Source organism: Ricinus communis, chromosome 6, assembly GCF_019578655.1.
Source record: "Ricinus communis isolate WT05 ecotype wild-type chromosome 6, ASM1957865v1, whole genome shotgun sequence".
In the NCBI taxonomy this organism is placed as follows: Eukaryota; Viridiplantae; Streptophyta; class Magnoliopsida; order Malpighiales; family Euphorbiaceae; genus Ricinus; species Ricinus communis.
Genome location: NC_063261.1, coordinates 18,198,161 through 18,220,131, shown reverse-complemented (window position 1 = coordinate 18,220,131; position 21,971 = coordinate 18,198,161). Strand labels below are relative to the sequence as shown.

Below are 21,971 nucleotides of genomic sequence, written 5' to 3'. Positions count from 1 at the left end.
AGAGCAACCAAGTAATAGCTGAAGACCACATTTATATTCAGATTCTTTGATGTTCGCAGTGGCATATTTTAAACAAGCGCAAACTGATAATTCTAGATATAGATAACAGCCTCATCTAAACACAATTCTGGTATATTCATAATATAGCCATTCTAGTTTTCCAAGGAACAAAGCTTAAATTCTGTAACGGATATGAACAGTACAAGCATTGGCATACAGGCAGTTGGTTGACACAAGAAAATCTAATGCATCTTTTAATGGTCCAATATTTTGCATTCATTGTTCATATTAATAGGAGACCATTAATTTGTAAATGCAAGAGGCATCAATATATGTTATTTTCTCTAGTCACCGTTAGAGGTGGCAAATTCCAACCTTACCTTTTATCCATCCTATTCCACCCTTATTAAATGGGTTGTAAAAGGGCAGTCAGAAAATGACCTTGTCAATATATATATGTAAATTTTGGTATAGTAGAGGTGCAAAAAGGGACAAAAGGATCCAGTGGTTAATGGGCACAGGGATGGAGATGAAATTCCTTGTCCACTGGAAAATAGTGCAGGGGAAGGAAGAAGATGACTGAACCTGCTATACATATTCCTTCTCTATTCCTAGTTTTTCTTTTTTGCTCAAGCCAATTACAGTGGAAGTATAGAAAAAGTATACAAGTTCACCGATCGAAAGCTGATGCTCTTATCAGTTATTCAAATGGCAGCAGAATCATGTGATGGTTGGTTATAAGGGGCTATTGGGAAAGGCAAATCATGCATACATCCAGAAAACAAGATAACATGGTTGCATTCAACGAAAACCTGTACATGCCCAAGCTACAGTTATTGATGGAAGCTGAAAGAGTTATGGACATAATATCTTGCCGTCTCTTATGGTGGAAAGCACTTCATGTTGGACCCAATAGGCCAATATTTCTAACAACCGCCTAAATGGATGTATGGAAACTGTTTGTCGAAGTCATTCAGAACTGGATTGTGGACCTATACATACACAGAAGCAGAAGTGGTAACAATTTAGATGGCACTTAGATGTCAGTCTGGATTTAGGACCAATATCTTTTTGTTTTTCCATAAAATCATCCTGAATTTAGGAATGTTGAATATGTCTAGAGAACAAGAAATGAATGCTGATACAAATTGTGCAGGGATACCCATATCATGCTCAAGATAACTAGATTAACATTATAGATTGTACCAAACAACTGAATGCATACATTATGTACAGCGAATTTGTTTTTCTTTAAGGAAAAGTTAAAGTAGAATATGCATAGTTTAAGTAGAACTATTTAAGCATGCATCAAGCACTGAGTACATGAATCAGACACCAAAGAAGAAGCCCTCAGACTGAAGTCCCAGTTACCGTTGTAATGATACTAATTTAATGCGCACAATCAGATGAAGCCACTGCAATATCAAACATTGACTGGTATAAGTTGAGGACTAGTACTTGTCATTTTGTACATTGAACACCAACACCATGTGTCAACCATGTATTGAGTACATGAATCTGACAACAGAAAGACTCTTGCAACATTAATGATACTGATCAATCGTTACTGCAATATCAAACATTGAATGGTATAAATGCTTAATTCGAGTAGTATTAGTCAATTGTATAGCTAACAATTTAATAAACCTTGCAACATCAAGCACTACAAGAAGATCAATACCATGTGTCAAAAATACAACTGAATTTTCTCATTGATGTGTCAAAAATATTACATATCTGGTTTTTGTATATCAGAACTACAAAACATACTAAAGTCTAATATGATTATAGCCTTCGTTAACCGCCACTTTGTGAACACCACCTTCGGCAACTAATTTACGAATGCGATCAAATTCCATAAAGAACTCTGTCATTGTGAAAGCAGGCTTCTTTGGTGGCTCAGACGGCATGCGTGGTCCCATGGGGTGTCTCGGACGCTTCATGGAAGACTGCTGCTGGTCCTCTCTCTGTCGCTTGTTGCAAGTCTGATGATGACAGCTCTGAGCCTGATTCTGACGCTGATGCTGAACTTGAAGAAGATGATCAAACTCTTTGCGGGAAATCGGATTCTTCAGAATATTATAGGAGGTAAGGAGTCTCTGGAAATTGGAATGGGCATTGAGATTACGAGGGTTCTTATCAGGATGCAACCTCAACGCCATCCTCTTAAAAGCCTTGGAGATTTCTTCATCTGTCAGGTAAGGGCCTGCAGCAGATGCTAGGCCTAATACACTATAATGATTCACCAACACAGCCATTGTCGATTGAATGCAGCGATCCTAAGAAGAAGAGAAGGCTAGGGTTTTGAAGAAAGACAGGAGATATCTTAAAAAAGGAGTAGGTTTTGTTAGAGTATGTTGGTTATTTATAGAAACTGGTAGCGTTAATTCTAATCAGTTAGTAAGTTAGCGTACAGTTAAATACGTGTTTAACCCTCTTAATAATAATTTAGAAAATAGGAAATTACTGACGTAATGGACCAAAGCTATTGGGTTTCGTTAGAATTCTCATTTATGGTAACTACCTAATTAGCTTTCCATGTTTCATACGATAGTCATACAACTTCTCCACCTCCTTGCCAACCTTCAACGTTCTTCTCCAAAGCCAGCCGGAGTCCGAGGCCTTTATGATGCCCCAAAAACTCTACTTTTTGATATTATTTGCAGTTACCCGTACTGCCCACAAGGATGTCTTGTTTTTTACACAACAGGCCCCAAAGACTCAACTGTACACAAATGATTACAGAGCTGAGTTCCAGTTTACAGAACATGAACAAGTCAGCAGTGGAGCATAGGTGAGTGAGCTGTCACTTTTTGCACCCTGAGTTCCCCTTAACCCTCACAGCTCTACAAAGATAGTCCCTAGCAATAACAAAAATGAGGGGAGTCACAGGATTTCACTGTCTCAAATCTTCCCCACCAGGAAAAAACCCATCAATGAGCATTGATCATCAGAGAATGTCCAGGAGCATATTTTAAATAAATGAACCAATTGATCTTTTACAGTTAGAGCAACCAAGTAATAGCTGAAGACCACATTTATATTCAGATTCTTTGATGTTCGCAGTAGCATATTTTAAACAAGCGCAAACTGATAATTCTAGATATAGATAACAGCCTCATCTAAACACAATTCTGGTATATTCATAATATAGCCATTCTAGTTTTCCAAGGAACAAAGTTAAATTCTGTAACGGATATGAACAGTACAAGCATTGGCATACAGGCAGTTAGTTGACACAAGAAAATCTAATGCATCTTTTAATGGTCCAATATTTTGCATTCATTGTTCATATTAATAGGAGACCATTAATTTGTAAATGCAAGAGGCATCAAAATATGTTATTTTCTCTAGTCACCGTTAGAGGTGGCAAATTCCAACCTTACCTTTTATCCATCCTATTCCACCTTTATTATATGGGTATGGATAATATATAAAAATTAAATGGGTTGTAAAAGGGCAGTCAGAAAATGACCTTGTCAATATATATATGTAAATTTTGGTATAGTAGAGGTGCAAAAAGGGACAAAAGGATCCAGTTCTTAATGGGCACAGGGATGGAGATGAAATTCCTTGTCCACTGGAAAATAGTGCAGGGGAAGGAAGAAGATGACCGAACCTGCTATACATATTCTTTCACTATTCCTAGTTTTTCTTTTTTGCTCAAGCCAATTACAGTGGAAGTATAGAAAAAGTATACAAGTTCACCAATTGAAAGCTGATGCTCTTATCAGTTATTCAAATGACAGCAGAATCATGTGATGGTTGGTTGTAAGGGGCTATTGGGTAAGGCAAATCATGCATGCATCAAGAAAACAAGATAACATGGTTGCATTCAACGAAAACCTGTACATGCCCAAGCTACAGTTATTGATGGAAGCTGAAAGAGTTATGGACATAATATCTTGCCGTCTCTCATGGTGGAAAGCACTTCATGTTGGACCCAATAGGCCAATATTTCTAACAACCGCCTAAATGGATGTATGGAAACTGTTTGTCGAAGTCATTCAGAACTGCATTGTGGACCTATACATACACAGAAGCAGAAGTGGTAACAATTTAGATGGCACTTAGATGTCAGTCTGGATTTAGGACCAATATCTTTTTGTTTTTCCATAAAATCATCTTGAATTTAGGAATGTTGAATATGTCTAGAGAACAAGAAATGAATGCTGATACAAAATTTGCAGGGATACCCATGTCATGCTCAAGATAAATATATTAACAATATAGATTGTACCAAACAACTGAATGCATACATTATGTACAGCGAATTTGTTTTTCTTTAAGGAAAAGTTAAAGTAGAATATGCATAGTTTAAGTAGAACTATTTAAGCATGCATCAAGCACTGAGTACATGAATCAGACACCAAAAAAGAAGCCCTCACACTGAAGTCCCAGTTACCGTTATAATGATACTAATTCAATGCGCACAATCAGATGAAGCCACTGCGATATCAAACATTGACTGGTATAATTTGAGGACTAGTACTTGTCATTGTGTCAACTATGTATTGTGTACATGAATCTGACAACAAAAAGAATCTTGCAACATTATTGATACTGATCAATCGTTACTGCAATATCAAACATTGAATGGTATAAATGCTTAATTCGAGTAGTATTAGTCAATTGTATAGCTAACAATTTAATAAACCTTGCAACATCAAGCACTACAAGAAGATCAATACCATGTGTCAAAAATACAACTGAATATTCTCATTGATGTGTCAAAAATATTACATATCTGGTTTTTGTATATCAGAACTACAAAACATACTAAAGTCTAATATGATTATAGCCTTCATTAACCGCCACTTTGTGAACACCACCTTCAGCAACTAATTTACGGATGCGATCAAATTCCATAAAGAACTCTGTCATTGTGAAAGCAGGCTTCTTTGGTGGCTCAGACGGCATGCGTGGTCCCATGGGGTGTCTCGGACGCTTCATGGAAGACTGCTGCTGCTCCTCTCTCTGTCGCTTGTTGCAAGTCTGATGATGACAGCTCTGAGCCTGATTCTGACGCTGACGCTGAAGTTGAAGAAGATGATCAAACTCTTTGCGGGAAATCGGATTCTTCAGAATATTATAGGAGGTAAGGAGTCTCTGGAAATTGGAATGGGCATTGGGATTACGAGGGTTCTTATCAGGATGCAACCTCAACGCCATCCTCTTAAAAGCCTTGGAGATTTCTTCATCTGTCAGGTTAGGGCCTGCAGCAGATGCTAGGCCTAATACACTATAATGATTCACCAACACAGACATTGTCGATTGAATGTAGCGATCCTAAGAAGAAGAGAAGCTAGGGTTTTGAAGATATACAGAAGATATCTTCAAAAAGGAAATTAGTTTTTGTTTTGGAGTAGGTTTTGTCAGAGTGTGTTGGTTATTTATAGAAACTGGTAGCGTTAATTCTAATCAGTACAGTTAAATATGCGTTTGACCCTCTTAGTAATAACTTAGAAAATAGGAAATTACTAATTTAATTTGGTTTCAAACTTTCTCCTAATTTAATTTGGTTCTTGTTGTAACGTAAATAGTTTCTTATTTTTAATGCTAGCTTTTCTTAATATTTATGATAAGTGATTTAAATAGTGATAACTTTTTAAAAGAGAAATATAAAGTAAATAGTGATAATTTTTTTAAAGAAAAGAGAGATATAAGATTAATAGTGATAACTTTCTAAAAGAGAGATATACTTTTTTTATTTTGAAGTTCTAATCTTGTACTCCATAAATTACTTTGTGCCAGAAAAGGAAATGAAGTTCCTGTAGCTTGATCTTTATCTATATTTTAATAGCTTCTTGTTTCAATCCAAAATTTATTTCATGATCGACTTGGGATGAGTGAAATTAGGAAATAAAATTGCATGCATTTGCTTAATTTTGTCTTCTTTATTCTGTATCACCCTTTGTGGAATCTGTTTAACCTTTTACAATTACTCTAAAATTGAGCTGTTTTTGGAAATGCTTTGTAGCTTTGATCAATAGTCAGAATCTTCTGAAGGTACACATATTGGCTGTACACTTGGTTTGACTTTCCTTTCTCCATCTTCCTGGAGTTCAACTCTATAGTTTTGATCAATATTCTTTTTGGGTTACAGCAAATAAATCCAATCATAAAAACGTCCAATTTAGAGAAGTGAAAAAGAGCCTCAAGTGCCACAATGGTAAATTACTACGCCTCTTATTTGTATTTGATAATTTTGCTTTGCTTTGCGCCTTGAATATTATAGGTAAAATATATTTAATATTCCAATTGACCCAATTTAGATAAAAATATAAAATAATTATCTTATATTTTATTAAAATGTTTGCTAATACTTTAAAAAAAAAAAAATTCTTTTGGCATTTTGGCATATATTGGCTATGTCGTCTTCTGTATTACATGCTATGCATCATGGCATTTTAGCACACATTGGCTACCTTGTCCGCTCTCCAGCCTGGGTCAATTGCAGTATAATGATGCTAATTTTGAAGGTTAGCTAGCTGCAAATTTTTATGTGATTTTTGTTTGTATTTATGTTGTTGGACGCTTTAGTAAGAACAAGAAATCGATTGCCTATGGTTTATTTATTTATATCATATGTTTTCATTTTTTTTTTACTGGGAGTAGAGCTATTTTTGCACTCTTTTTTGGTTATAGAAGCTCTAAATAAATTCAATGAAGAAAGCATCCAATTGAGAGAAGGGAAAAAGAGCCTCAAGTACCAAAATGGTAAATTATTTCACTTTTTATTTCTATTCGATAATTCTACTTTGCTTTGCATCTTAAATATTATGGATAAAATGTATTTAATAATCTTATTGGGTATAACAATAAGATTTTAATGATCATCTTTCTGTAGGGAGTTTTAATCCTACCAATCATTTTTTTTGGCGTTTTGAACACAAAGATTAGATCAAAAAACAAAATAATTGAATCTCAGTGTTTGCACCTTTCTCTGTTTTCCTTCTTATTTCGAAAATCCATTTAGTGGGTTGATTGTCAAGTATCTGTTTGGAGTCTTTTCTTTTTAGATGATCTTTTTTTAAAATATGTTTGTTAAGTAGACAGATTAAAGTTGGCCAGTCATCTTGATCATTAGTTTGGTCTGTGTCTGCCAATTAGGTCTGGTTGAGAATAAAAAGTTTCTTCTTACCCAACTCGTCTTTTTATGGACAGACATTTATAGGAAGGAACCTCGATAACATAGGTCTCGTTTGGTCATGTACATATGGTTCGACATTTATGGAAATGAATGTCAGGCTTTGCACGTTTAACTGATATTTCAACCTATTGTTTTTCTAGGAACGTATGGTTAGATATTCAGGAAGAACTTATTAGAGCCTAACTTTTTACTTCTAATTTTAGCTTAAAACAAAAAGTTTAAATTTCAGTAAGTTTTTTGGTTGCTATCCTGTTTTTTCGATCAATTTGTTAAGTGAATGGTGAGGTGATGCTAGCTTTATTAGTTTTGTTTGTGGTTTTGATATTTTATACTCAGTAATTATATGTTTTATGATTTCATCTTGCTTTTTTTGGAAACAACAGCTGTCGTTTATCTAGACTTGAAAAGAGTTCTTCTAGCATTCCAATAATCTCAGTGAGCAATCCGGAGAAAGGTGCCTTGCGGTTATGATGAGGGAGTTTCTATACTCCCTTATGTGTTTCTGTTTTAGTCAACAGTATTAACTCCTAATATTCTTACTAGAGAATGTACAATAATTTAAGCTAGCTAAGTTGTATGTATCTGTAGGGTTCAACACTTTTAATGTTTGTGGAAGTATTATTTTACATTGAAATATAATTCTTTTTTTTTTAATCCTGACTGATTTGGAACTATGGAAGGCTAAGATCTTTTTACCACATCTTTCAGGTATTAACTCCAGCTAGTGTTGTCATAGAGCACTAATCATGAAGGAGTTCTTTTTTCTTTGATTAATGGGGTTTCTGTTTTGAATATAATTAAATTAGATTGACCGAGGGAAGTTATGGGGTTTCTAATTCATTTGGTTCCTTACTTCCCAGAAGTCCCTTTCTCCCATCAGGTTGTAGGTTAAAGAATGGAAAATAAGCTATTTTGGATGTCATTATCCATAATCTTTTATTTAATTAATACTCTTAAGTAGTAAATTTTGAGTATTGGCTTTTCTGAGATCCCACTAGCTTGTGGAGATATGGCTGCCATCATTGAAAAATTGGTTCCATTTTATAATTTTTTGATTTAATTAATGGCATTATGATATTGAGGAGCCCTGTGCATTGGTTTTTGTTCATCTCTTGGTCTCTACCAGCTTATGGAGAAGTGATAAGTGGCTTTTGTCACTATGTGCTTCGCTTCTCAAGGCCTTGATTGCAATTTTCAAATTTGGGCACATTTGAATAAACTTGACTATGATTGTTCCTTTCTTTAAAAAATTAGTTGCAAGCTTGTGCACAGGTTTTTATTTTGGATCCTCGTTTGTGGAGCTTGTGTATTATTAGCCTCTTTTAATTCACAGAATTTGAATCATAAGCAAAAATGAGTTCGGATATTTTTTACAGATTGTGAAATGGTTTATTATTTTGGCAATTAGAGGCTCTATTCTCATTATACCAATAATGCTCTTCTACTGATTGTTCTGCTCCAGTACTTTCGACGATTCTGAGATCATCAAAGCCACTGGAATAGTCCTGAAGCGCTTGAAATTGCCTATAACCTCCTGCTCTACATGTTGGCTAATCATATATGTAATCTCAAGTCAAATTTTGTATGCTAATATTTTGTTAATAGTTGGGCCATTGCATGCTGCAATGGTAGAAGTCTTGCTCAAGGGTAGAGGAACAGTTTTAAGAGCAACAATCACTTTATGTGAAAATACTAAGGGCAAGACTCTCCCTAAATTATGTTTTCCAGTATTCTTAATTCTTCAGTTGGAGCATGACGGGCTATCATTCTTCTATTTTAAATGATTTAACATTACTATTTTGTCTACTTCTGTATAAAAATGCTTTTGGGTCTAAATAGTATTCTACTCTTAGCAGTCTTGCAATGATTAGCCTTCTGATCTTGTAGGTCTTAGGAGCCTCATGGTATCTGTTGTCAATTGAGCGTCAGGTGACATACTGCAAGTATGCTTATAGACATGAAAGTACAGTCTCTCTTATTTGGATTGTGGTACTTTGAACAAAGATGAAAGCAAACTATGAGAAAACAATACTCAGGTGTTTAATGGCTGTGATCCAAAAAATATTACTATTTTTTATTATATAGGATATTTGCAAATGCTGTGACACAAAAGGTTATCTCATCTGACTTTCTTGAGAAGTATTTCTACTGGTTTTGGTAGGGCTTGCAGAATCTGAGGTACAAATTTATGAAAGTACCAAAAAAGTTAAATTCCATTACAAGTGATGACAGATGAAACTTTATCATCTCTATTTGTTGTTTGAATCAATGCTTGGAAATTAATTGAAGCTTTTGGTCCCCCTCCCCGGTACTCATGCAAAGACTAAACATATGATTATCTTCATGACTCATAAATTGATAATCACTTTTCTTTTACAACGTAAAATAGCTTTGTTCCAAACTTATATACTTCATCCGCGTAGAATGTGTGAGTAGTGGTAAAAAGTGTTATGTGAAGGTTAATTATAACCTTTTAACAGATTTTTTTGCTTTTTATATTTTCAGTTCCATCGGCCAGGGTTTGGAAACTGCATTTGCTACACTTATTGCCATCTCGGGTCTGGTTCTTTTTGCCCATTTAATTGGAAATATACAGGTAAATATGGAAGTGTTGCACCTTTTATCTGTTTTTAGCCTCCATAGGATTGTATATGATGTTTCTCTGTTATAGCTGATATCTGTTATTCTAGGTTAAATATTTGGATGCAGTAGACCATCAAACAAATAATTTCAGTTTCTTTCCCAAGGATAACAAAAAATATTGCTTTTGGTTTTAAAACCTAAAAAACCATTGATTTTACCTTTTCTTTTCTGTCACGTGAAAATCAACTACGAAGTACTACTTATGGGAAGGAACCTTGATAACATACGTGTGGTTGGTCATGTACATGTGGTTCGGCATTTATAGAAATGAATGGCAGACTTTGCACGTTTAACTGATACCTATTATTTTTCTAGGGACGTATGGTTAGATATTCAGGAAGAACTCTTATTGGTGCCTAACTTTTTACTTCTAATTTCAGCTTAAAACAAAAAATTTAAATTTCAGTAAGTTTTTAGGTTGCTATCTTGTTTTTTTCGATCAATTTGTTAGGAGAATGAAAAGTGATGCTAGCTTTATTAGTTTCGTTTGTGGTTTTGATATTTTTGACTCAGTAATTATATGTTTTGTGATTTCTTCTTGCTTTTTTTTGGAAACAACAGTTGTCGTTTATCTAGACTTGCAAAGAGTTCTTATAGCACTCCAATAATCTCAGTGAGCAATCCGGAGAAAGGAGCCTTGTGGTTATGTTCTTATGATGAGGGAGTTTCTTTACTACCTTATGTGTTTCTGTACAATAATTTAAGCTAAGCTAAGTTGTATGTATTTGTAGGGTTCAACACTTTGAATGTTTGAGGAAGTATTATTTTACATTGAAATATGATTTTTTTTCTTAATCCTGACTGATTTGGAACTATGGAAGGCTGAGCTCTTTATGCTACTGCCTACTAATCTTATGTCTTCCATTGTCACGAAACTGTAGATTTATTGCATTATTAATAGACATCAATATATTATTTTGGGTGATTGCTCTAGTGATTGGCTTTCAATCTTTTGCGCTTTTGGTTTTTGTTTCTCTACTTAATTATGATATTGCTGATGTTTAGATAGTTGTAGCTGGATTAAGTTTAATTATTCAATTTGGTTCTAGTTTACTCTCTGTGTCTTTTCTTCCTTGCAGGATTAGGTTTTAATTTCTAGTTGGGCATTTTTGGCTACTGGGTCAAACTTTCTCCTAATTTCATTTGGTTCTTGTAACGTACATAGCTTGTTATTTTCAATGCTAGCTTTTCTTGATATTTATGATACGTGACTTAAAAGAAGGTGAATAGTGATAACTTTTTAAAAGAGAGATATAAGGTGAATAGTGATAATTTTCTAAAATAGAGATATAAGGTGAATAGTGATAACTTTCTAAAAAAGAGATATACTTTTCTTGTTTTGAAGTTCTAATCTTGTACTCTATAAATTACTATGTGCCAAAGAAGGAAATGAAGTTCCTATGGCTTGATCTTAATCTATATTTTAATAGTTTCTTGTTTCAATCCAAAATTTACTTCATGATCCACTTAGGATGAGTGAAATCAGGAAGTAAAATTGCATGCATTTGCTTAATTTTGTCCTCTTTATTCTGCATAGTCCTTTGTGAAATCTGTTTAACCTTCTACATTACTCTAAGATATAGTTGTTGTTGGAAATGCTTTGTAGCTTTGATCAATAGTGAGAATCTTCTGAAGGTACACATATTGGCTGTACACTTGGTTTAACTTTTCTTTTTTCATCTTCCTGTAGTTCGACTCTATAGTTTTGATCAATACTCCTTTTGGGTTACAACAAATAAATCTAATCATAAAAGCGTCCAATTAAGAGAAGTGAAAAGGAGCCTCAAGTGCGACAATGGTAAATTACTCTGCTTTTTATTTGTATTCGATAATTTTGCTTTGCTTTGCCCATTGAATATTATAGATAAAATATATTTAATATTCCAATTGACCCAGTTTAGATAAAAAATATAAAATAATTATCTTATATTATATTAAAATGTTTGCTAATACTTTTTAAAAAAATAAATTCTTTTGGCATTTTGGCATATATTAGCTATGTCGTGTTCTGTATTACATGCTATGCATCATGGCCTTTTAGCACACATTGGCTAACTTGTCCGCTCTCCAGCCTGGGTCAATTGCAATATAATAATGCTAATTCTGAAGGTTAGCTAGCTGCAAATTGATTTGTGTTGTTAGGCGCTTTATTAAGAAGAACAAGAAATCGATTGCCCGTAGTTTATTTATTTATATCATATGTGTTAATCTCCTTTTTCTGGGACGAGCTATTTTTGCACTCTTTTTTTGGTTATAGAAAAGCATCCAACTCAGAGAAGGGAAAAAGTGCCTAAGTACCAAAATGGTAAATTATATCACTTTTTATTTGTATTCGATAATTCTGCTTTGCTTTGCATCTTAAATATTATGGGTAAAATGTATTTAATAATCTTATTGACCCATTTTAGATAAAAATAAAAAGATAATTATCTTCCATTATATTAAAATAATAGTAATGTTTGTCAATACTTTGTTATAAAAAGAATTTAATAATAATTTTAAGAGGATAATGTAATTATAGAAATTTAAAGTGTTAACATATAACGAGATATATTTTTCTTATATTTTTCTTGAAATGAAATAGAATGAATTACACATAAAATGGAGGGGCAAATACTATAAATCAAATATAGTTAATGATTGTTTAACGAAAATCTTGATGAAAGTGATTCTTAGTATAAAATTATAAAATTGAAAGATTAAAAAATATAATTTTTAAATATTAGATGTAACTGATATGAAAAAATACATGGGGCAAATAGTAATTATTTTTATAAATAATAATAAAATACTTAAAGTTCTATCAAATTTGTCAATATATTAAATTTATACTATTCTTTATAATCAAAATCATTATAACAGTTGTGCAATTCGCGGGTAAAGAATTAGTTTAGGATAAAGTCTAACTATTTATAGTCTATTAAATTAATTATTAATAAAAGCATAAAAAAATTAAGATTTTAGCTAAAACAATTTTAGTCCTGCTATTATTATTTTTAAATAATTAACTAATTATTTCATAAATCTGCTATATGTTACAATGATATTGATCATAGCCATATATCAAAGAAGTCAATTAGTCTTAATGAGTTTTTTTTACTACGGTAAGAACATTAACCTTTTAGGGAGATCGTTTTTCTTTTCAAATATGGCTTGATCACATACAATCTTCCATTCTATTTCAATGAGTTTATATTGAATATAAGAAGAATGGACAAGTAAATTTTATTAATTTCATTGTATGTAATATATTAATTAACACTTCAAGTTTTTGTATTTACATTATTCTTTTAAAATCATTATTAGAATTATTTGGTCAGTTTTCATATGTGAAGATAAAACTGAAGGTACCAAGGTATCTTTCACTAGAATTAGATAATGATACCAATGTACCTCTCTAATGAGTCTAGTCAAAGTACTAAGATATCTTTTCATTAGATTATGCAAGGTACCAAACTACCTCTTCCTTAGGTTAGTAGATTTTTAGGATTAGAAAACTAAGTGATTAAGTATAAAGATATTAAAAATGCAATCTTAAGTGCTACTTTTTAAAATTAGAATTATTTTCTAAAAGAAAATTAATGTTTTAGTTAATATGGTTTTTAATAATATAATTAAAATATTATTTTTTAGGATTAGTGTTAGGGGTAATTATTATATATTCTTTATGTTTTCTATATCATATTGTTTACCACTTAATATATAGAATTATATTTTTTATCATTCTATATTTTTTATTTTATACTAAACTAATTATTAATTAGGTTTAAGTTTACATTATTTGCCCTGATTTTTATTGTAATATTTAAATTGTTATTTAAAACTCCTCTTAGAATTAATTAGAACTATTATTTGTGCTATTTATTTTAAGACTTTTTAAAGCCAGTGTTATAATTAATTCCCCTTTAACGCCCCCTCATCCTTAATCCTTTTCTAGTTATGCTTTATTTTTCTTTTCCTCCTTTTCTTTACATAGTTTAATTTCCTGTATTAGTTTTTCACCTCACATGTTTAAACAACTAAAATTAATTTAGCATTTTGTATACGATAGGCTCCAATGCTCAACTTGAAGTAAGTTAAGCTTATTACTGTAATCGTCCCATCCCTTATGCTTATGTTAAGCTCAAATGTTAAATAAAATGATTTTTAGATTTATGAAATAAGGTCAGTTTCACATGTTAAGAAAAACTTAAGGTATTAAAATAATGAGTCTAATCAAGGTACTAATGTATCTTCTACTAGGATTAGATGAGGTATCAAAGTACCTCTTCTTTAATATTTCTTTACTATTTCTTTACTATTTTAATAACAAGTTCATTTGTGTTCAGTTTTTTTGCTAACTTTATTTCTTCATAGTTGCAGGTTTTAATAACAATGATTTAGGAATCTTAAGTGATTCATTTAAAACTCCTCTTACAATTAATTAGAACTATTATTTGTGCTCTTTATTTTAAGACTTTTTAAAGCTAGTGTTGTAATTAATTTCCCTTAAGCGCCCCCTCATCCTTAATCCCTTTCTAATTATGCTCTATTTTTCTTTTCCTTCTTTTCTTTACATGGTTTAATTTTCCGCATTAGGTTTTCATCTCACATGTTTAAACAACTAAAATTCATTTAGCATTTTGTATATGATAGACTCCAATGCTCAACTTGAAGTAAGCTTATTAATGTAATTTTCCCATCCCTTATGCTTATATTTAGCTCAAGTGCTAAATAACATGATTTTTAGATTTATGAAATAAAATTAGAATTAAAGTTGGCCAGTTTCACATTAAGAAAAACTTAAGGTATTAAAGTAATGAGTCTATTCAAGGTACTAATGTATCTTCTCCTAGGTTTAGATGAGGTATCAAAGTACCTCTTCTTTAATATTTCTTTGCTATTTTAATAACAAGTTCATTTGTGTTCAGTATTTTTTATAACTTTATTTCTTCATAGTTGCAGGTTTTAATAACATGGATTTAAGAATCCTAAGTGATTCATTTAAACTCCTCTGAGAATTAATTAGGATTATTATTTGTGTTATTTGATTTAAGACTTTTAAAAGCCAAGGTTGTAATTAATTCCTCTTAGGGGCCTCCTCATCCTTAATCTCTTTCTAATTATGCTATATTCCTTTTTTTCCTCCTTTTCTTTACATGGTTTAATTTCCCGCATTAGGTTTTTACCTCACATGTTTATAATTATGTTCTAGAAAACACATAATTAAGACATACTTTAAATATTAACCAAACAAAAAAGAACATACTTTAAATAGAAAAGTTAACATTAATAATAATATTCACAAAACATGCCATATAGTAATGAAATACAGCTATCACACACAAAAATGATATGGTCTTGTACAAGAGGGAAAGCAGGAAAAAAAAAGGGATGGTCTTGGCTAAAAATTTATATATTTCTAAGGAGAAATGATATCTTCATATATATAATAATTTTGAAAGCACTAAAAGAATAAAAATAAATTCACTTTGTAATAATGCTTTACATATTACTATTGGGAATAATTTTTCTTCTGGGGGACCTTCTCCAATTATGCCTTTTTGGAAGGGAAAAAGACTGTGCATAAAAAGAATATATAGAGCTTTTTGAGGAATATTAGGCTGGTGGTTGAATTAATTATCATGAAACAATAGTGGGAATGTAATCTTCCCATCCCTTATACTTATGTTCAGCTTAAATATTAAATAAAATGACTTTAGATTTATGAAATAAGGTCAGTTTCATATGTTAAAAAAAATTTAAGGTATTAAAATAATGAGTCTGGTCAAGGTACTAATGTATCTTCTACTAGGATTAGATGAGGTATCAAAGTACCTCTTCTTTAATATTTCTTTGCTATTTTAATAACAAGTTCATTTGTGTTCAGTCTTTTTTTTCTTCATAATTGCAGGTTTTAATAACATGGATTTAAGAATCCTAAGTGATTCATTTAAAACTCCTCTTAGAATTAATTAGGATTATTATTTGTGTTATTTGATTTAAGGCTTTTAAAAGCCAGGGTTGTAATTAATTCCTCTTAGGCGCCCTCTCATCCTTAATCTCTTTCTAGTTATGCTCTATTCTTTTTTTCCTCATTTTCTTTACATGGTTTAATTTCCCGCATTAGGTTTTCACCTCACATGCTTAAACAACTAAAATCAATTTAGCATTTTGTATGTGGTAGGCTCCAATGCTCAATTTGAAGCAAGTTAAATTTATTAGTGTAATCTTGCTATCCCTTATGCTTATGTTGAGCTCAAATACTAAATAAAATGACTTTTAGATTTATGAAATAAAATTAGACATTAATTTGGTTAGTATCACATATTAAGAAAAACTTAAGGTATTAAAGTATCTCCCCTAGGACTAGATAAGGTACCAATATATCTTTCTAATGAGTCTAATCAAGGTACTAATATATCTTTTGCTAGGATTAGATGAGGTATTAAAGTACATCTTCTTTAATATTTCTTTGCTCTTTTTAATTACAAGTTTCTTTGTGTTTAATCTTTTTACTAACTTTATTTTCTTATAGTTGCAGGTTTTGATAGTATGGATTTAGAAATCCTAAGTGATTCATTTAAAACTCCTTTTGGAATTAATTGAGATTATTATTTGTGGTATTTGATTTAAGGCTTTTAAAAGCCAGGGTTGTATTTAATATCCCTTAAGCGCCCCCTCATCCTTAATCCCTTTCTAGTTTTCCTCTATTCTTCTTTTCCTTCTTTTCTTTACATAGTTTAATTTCCCGCATTAGGTTTTCACCTCACATGTTTCAACAACTAAAATCAATTTAGCATTTTGTCTGTGATAGGCTCCAATGTTAAACTTTAAGAAAATTAAGCTTATTAGTGTAATCCTCATATCCTTATGCTTATGTTCAGCTCAAATGCTAAATAAAATGACTTTTAGATTTATGAAATAAAATGAGACTTTAATTTGGTCAGTTTCACATGTTAAAAAAAACTTAAGGTATTAAAGTATCTCCCTTAGGAGATAAGATACTAATATATCTCTCTAATGAGTCTAGTCAAGGTACTAATGTATCTTCTGCTAGGATTAGACCAAGTATTAAAGTACCTCTTCTTTAATATATCTTTGCTATTTTATTTATAAGTTCATTTGTGTTTATTATTTTTACTAGCTTTATTTGCTCATAGTTGCACGTTTTGATAATATGGATTTAGGAATCCTAAGTGATTCATTTAAAACACCTCTTAGAATTAATTAGAATTATGATTTGCGTTATTTTATTTAAGGCTTTAAAAGCCAGAGTTGTAATTAATTCTCCTTACGCGCCCCCTCATCCTTAATCCTTTTATAGTTTTCCTATATTCTTCTTTTCCTCCTTTTCTTTATATGGTTTAATTCTCTGCATTAAATTTTCACCTCACATGTTTAAACTACTAAAATCAATTTAGCATTTTGTATGTGATAGGCTCCAATGCTCAACTTTTATTAGTGTAGTCTTTCCATCCCTTATGCTTATGTTCTCAAATGCTAAATAAAATGACTTTTAGATTTATGAAATAAGATGAGACTTTATTTTGGTCAATTTCACATGTTAAGAAAAACTTAAGGTATTAAAGTATCTTCTCTAGGAGATAAGGTACCAATATATATCTCTAATGAGTCTAGTCAAGGTACTAATGTATCTTCTTATAGGATTAGACGAGGTATCAAAGTAACCCTTCTTTAATATTTTTTTGCTATTTTAATTACAAGTTCATTTGTGTTCAGCCTTTTTGCTAACTTTATTTCTTCATAGTTGCAGGTTCTGATAATATGGATTTAGGAATCCTAAGTGATTCATTTAAAACTCCTCTTAGAATTAATTAGGATTATTATTTGTGTTACTTGATTAAAGGCTTTTAAAAGCCAGACTTGTAATTGATTCCCCTTAAGTGCCCCCCTCATCCTTAATCTCTTTCTTGTTTTTCTTTATTCTTCTTTTCCTCATTTTCTTTACATGGTTTAGTCTCCCGCATTAGATTTTCACCTCACATATTTAAATAACTAAAATCAATTTAGCATTTTGTATGTGATAGGCTCCAATTCAACTTGAAGTAAGTTAAGTTTATTAGTGTAATCCTCCCATCCCTTAGGCTTATGTTCAACTTAAATGCTAAATAAAATGATTTTTAGATTTATTAAATAAAATTAGACTGTAATTTGATCAGTTTCACATGTTAAGAAAAACTTAAGTTATTAAAGTATCTCCTTCGGAACTAGATAAGTTGCCAATATATCTCTCTAATGAGTCTAGTCAAGGTTAGTATATCTTCTGCTAGGATTAGACGATGTATCAAAGTACCTCTTCTTTAATATTTCACCTTAATATTTTATAGTAACTTTAATATTTTTTGGATAATTACTATTTGCCCCTTGTATTTTTTATATTATACTAATTACTCTCTAATATCTAAAAATTATATTTTCTTCATCATTCTATTTTGTAATTGTATACTAAAAATTGGCTCCGTCTGAATTTGCATTAAACAATGTTACCTAGATTTGGTTTTATACTATTTGCCCCGATCTTTGATGTAATATATAAATTGCCTCTTGATCTTTAAATGTAATACAAATTGCCTCTTGACCTTTGATGTAATATACAAATTGCCTCTTAAAGTTATTTATTATACTAGAAATTTTTATTCTAATTTCTTTGTAAAATTCAAGAAGTTTGAGGATCAAATTATATTTTTATCAATTTAGTTTATTATTAATTGTATTGACTTTCAAAATACAAGGGGACATTAGTGCAATATATAAAATATAGGGGGTAATTTATATATTACACCAAAAATCAAGAGGCAAATAGTATAATACCAAACCTAGTTAACGATTGTCTTATCGGAATTTTGACGAGAGGGGTTTTTTATTATAAAATTATAAAACAAAAGGATAAATATAAATTTTAGATATTAAGGGATAAATATGGAAAAAATAAGGAGTATATAGTAATTACCCTAAAATTTTTTAGTTGGTTTAATTTTTATTTGTTATTTTTATTGCAAGTTTTTGTAATTAGTCGTTTTGCTAATTTTATTTTTTCATAGCTGCAGGTTTTGATAACATGGATTTAGAATCCTTAGTGAGTCCTTTAAAAGTCCTCTTAGAATTATTTAAGATTATTATTCGTGTTATTTATTTTAAGGCTTTTAAAAGCCAAGATTGTAATTAATTTTCCTTAAGCATTCCCTATCATCCTTAATATCTTTTTATCTTTGCTCTATTCTCCTTTTCCCCCTTTCTTTGCATGATTTAATTTCACTTATTAGGTTTTCACCTCATATGTTTAAAGGATAAAATCAACTTAGCATTCTGCATGTGATCGCTCCAATGTTCAACTTGAATTTAAGTCAAGGTTACGTGTAGTCTTTTCATGCCTTATGCTTATATTCACCTCAAATGCTAAAATAAAATTAGGGCATTTAGATTTTTAAAAAATAAAATTAGACTTTGATTTGGTCAATCTCACATGTCAAGAAAAATTTAAGATATTAAAATATCTACCCTAGGACTAAATTTAAGGTATTCTATACTAAAATATTTTTAGCTGGTTAAAATTTTTGTTGAATAATTATGAACCAGGTTTAAGTTTATACTATTTTCTCTCTAAATTTTGTGTAACGTATAAATTTCCCTTTATATTTAGTCATTGCACTAAAATCTCTTTGTCTTGAAAGTCAATACAATTTAAGAATTAATTTAAAAAAAAAACATAGTTTGATCTCATACTTCTTAGCAGAATTATAATTCTAGTATGAATAAATTAATAATAAGAATAATATTTATTTTATTTTAGTAATTTAGAGTTAAATTATATATATTTTTAATATTTTCATAAATATAAGTACTTTTAAAATATTTAAAAAATTTACTAGAATTGAATTATTTTTCAAATTATGGTAATCAAAGAACACTAGTTAACTATTTTTACATATATTAAAATTGATTTTTGCAGAAATTAGAAAATGAAGTTCTAGTATAATTAATAAACTATAAAGGGAAATTTGTATATTACACCAAAGTCAGAGGGCAAATAGTATAAAATCAAATTTAATTAACGATGTTTAATTGAAATTCTAAGGGAGGGAGATTTTATTAAATGATACAAAATAGATTGATAAAAAATATAATTTTTAAATGTTAAGAGTTAAATAGTTAAATAATATGAAAAACACAAAAATATATAGTAACTACCTCTTATTTATAATAATAATAATAATAATAATAATAATAATAATAATAATAAATTAAATATTTGTAAAGATTTTATTGGTTTAAATTTTTTTAATGTAATAACATAAGATTATTGAAAATATTTATTAACTTATTTTGATATTATATAAATTATACTATAAATAAAGTTAATATTATTATCTTTTAATATTACAACCATTGTCTGATTAGAAACTACAATATTTTACATTAACTTTAACTTTCTCAGTTATTTTAATATTTCTTTGCTATTAATTACAAGCTTATTCGTGCTTAGACTTTTTGCTAACTTTATTTCTTTATAGTTGCAGGTTTTGATAACATGGATTTAGAAATTCCAAGTGACTCATTTAAAACTCCTCTTAGAATTAATTAGGATTATTATTTGTATTATTTATTTTAAGGCTTTTAAAAGCCAGGATTGTAATTAATTTTCCTTAAGCGTCTCCGTCATCCTTAACCCCTTTCTAGTTTTGCGCTATTCTCTTTCCCCCCTTTCTTTGCATGGTTTAGTTTCACTTATTAGGTTTTCACCTCACATATTTAAAGCACAAAATCAATTTTGATTTTGCATGTGATTACTCTAATGCTCGACTTGAAGTATCAATCTTACCAGTGTAATCTTCATGTGCCTTATGCTTATGTTTACCTCAAATGCTTAAATAAAATTAGGGCATTTAGATTCTTAGAGAATAAAATTAGACTTTGATTTGGTCAGTCACACATGTCAAAAAAAACTTAAGATATTAAAGTATCTCTCTTAGAACTAAATAAGAAATCAATATTTCTCTCTAATGAGTCTAGTAAAAGTACTGATATATTTTCTGCTAGGATTTGGCGAGGTATATTTTAGGATTAGAAAAATAACTTATTAAGTAATGAGAATTAAAAAAAATATAATTTTAAACGTTACTTTTTAGAATTAGAATTACTTTCTTAATAAAAAGTTAATTTTGTAGTTAATATGATTTTTAACAATGTAACTGAAATACTATTTTCTAGGATTAGAATTAATATTAATTATTATATATTCTCAGTGTTTTTTCTATATCACAATATCTAACTCTTAACATTTAAAAATTATATTTAGCATTTTTTATTTTATGATTCTCTACTAAAAATTATTGCTATTTAGAATTTTTGTTGAATAATTATTGACTAGGTTTGAGTTTATACTATTTTCTTCTTGAATTTTTATGTAATGTGCAAATTGCCCTTTATATTTAATTATTGCACTAAAATCTCTCTTTGTCTCGAAAGGCAATGCAATTAAAGAATTAATTTCATAAAAAATATAATTTCATTCTCAAACTTCTTATCAGAGTTATAATTCTAGTATGACAAAATTAATAATAAGAATAATATTTATTTTATTTTAATGATTTAGAGTTAGATTGTATAAATTTTTAATATTTTTATAAATATAAGTACTTTTAGAATATTTAAATTTTAATAGGATTTTAATTATTCTTGAAATTAGAGTAATCAAAGAACACTAGTTAACTATTTTTAGATATATTAAAATTGTGTTTTGCAAAAATTAGAAAATGTGGTTCTATTATAATTAATAAACTATAAGGAACAATTTGTATATTACAACACAAGTCAGAGCACAAACATTATAAAATCAAATTTAGTTAGTGATGTTCAATTGAAATTCTAATGGAATATATATAGTAAATACCACTTATTTATAATATTTTTAATAATAATAACACTAAATTAAATATTTTAAAGATTTTATTAGTTTTAAAATTAATTCATTAATGTAATAACATAACATTATTGAGAAATATTAATTAATTGATTATTAGTATTATATAAATTAATACTATAAATATATTTAATATTGCTATCTTTTAATATTATAATAATTATCTAATTAGAAACCATAATATCTTACATTTACTTTAATTTTTTCAATTACTTCAATATTTTTTTGCTAATTTAATTATATGTTTATTTG

General features: G+C 29.8%; 1 protein-coding gene and 1 long non-coding RNA gene across 2 annotated transcripts; one reads left to right on the top strand and one right to left on the bottom strand.

The window, feature by feature from the left end:
* Positions 1-4,779: 4,779 nt before the first annotated feature.
* On the bottom strand, positions 4,780-5,268 carry LOC125370305 (dnaJ homolog subfamily C member 4-like). Its single transcript, XM_048375324.1, has one exon. It carries the CDS (start codon positions 5,266-5,268, stop codon positions 4,780-4,782), a length of 489 nt encoding a protein of 162 aa, XP_048231281.1.
* A 938-nt stretch (positions 5,269-6,206) lies between these two features.
* On the top strand, positions 6,207-10,573 carry LOC107262328. The gene is made up of 3 exons (XR_001536213.3): positions 6,207-6,720; positions 7,537-7,607; positions 10,429-10,573. It is a non-coding gene; the product is annotated as an uncharacterized LOC107262328 (long non-coding RNA).
* Positions 10,574-21,971: the final 11,398 nt, after the last annotated feature.

Bases quoted from the DNA above. Each gene is read 5' to 3' on its own strand.
- LOC125370305 (XM_048375324.1), bottom strand. From the start codon at position 5,268: ATGTCTGTGTTGGTGAATCATTATAGTGTATTAGGCCTAGCATCTGCT.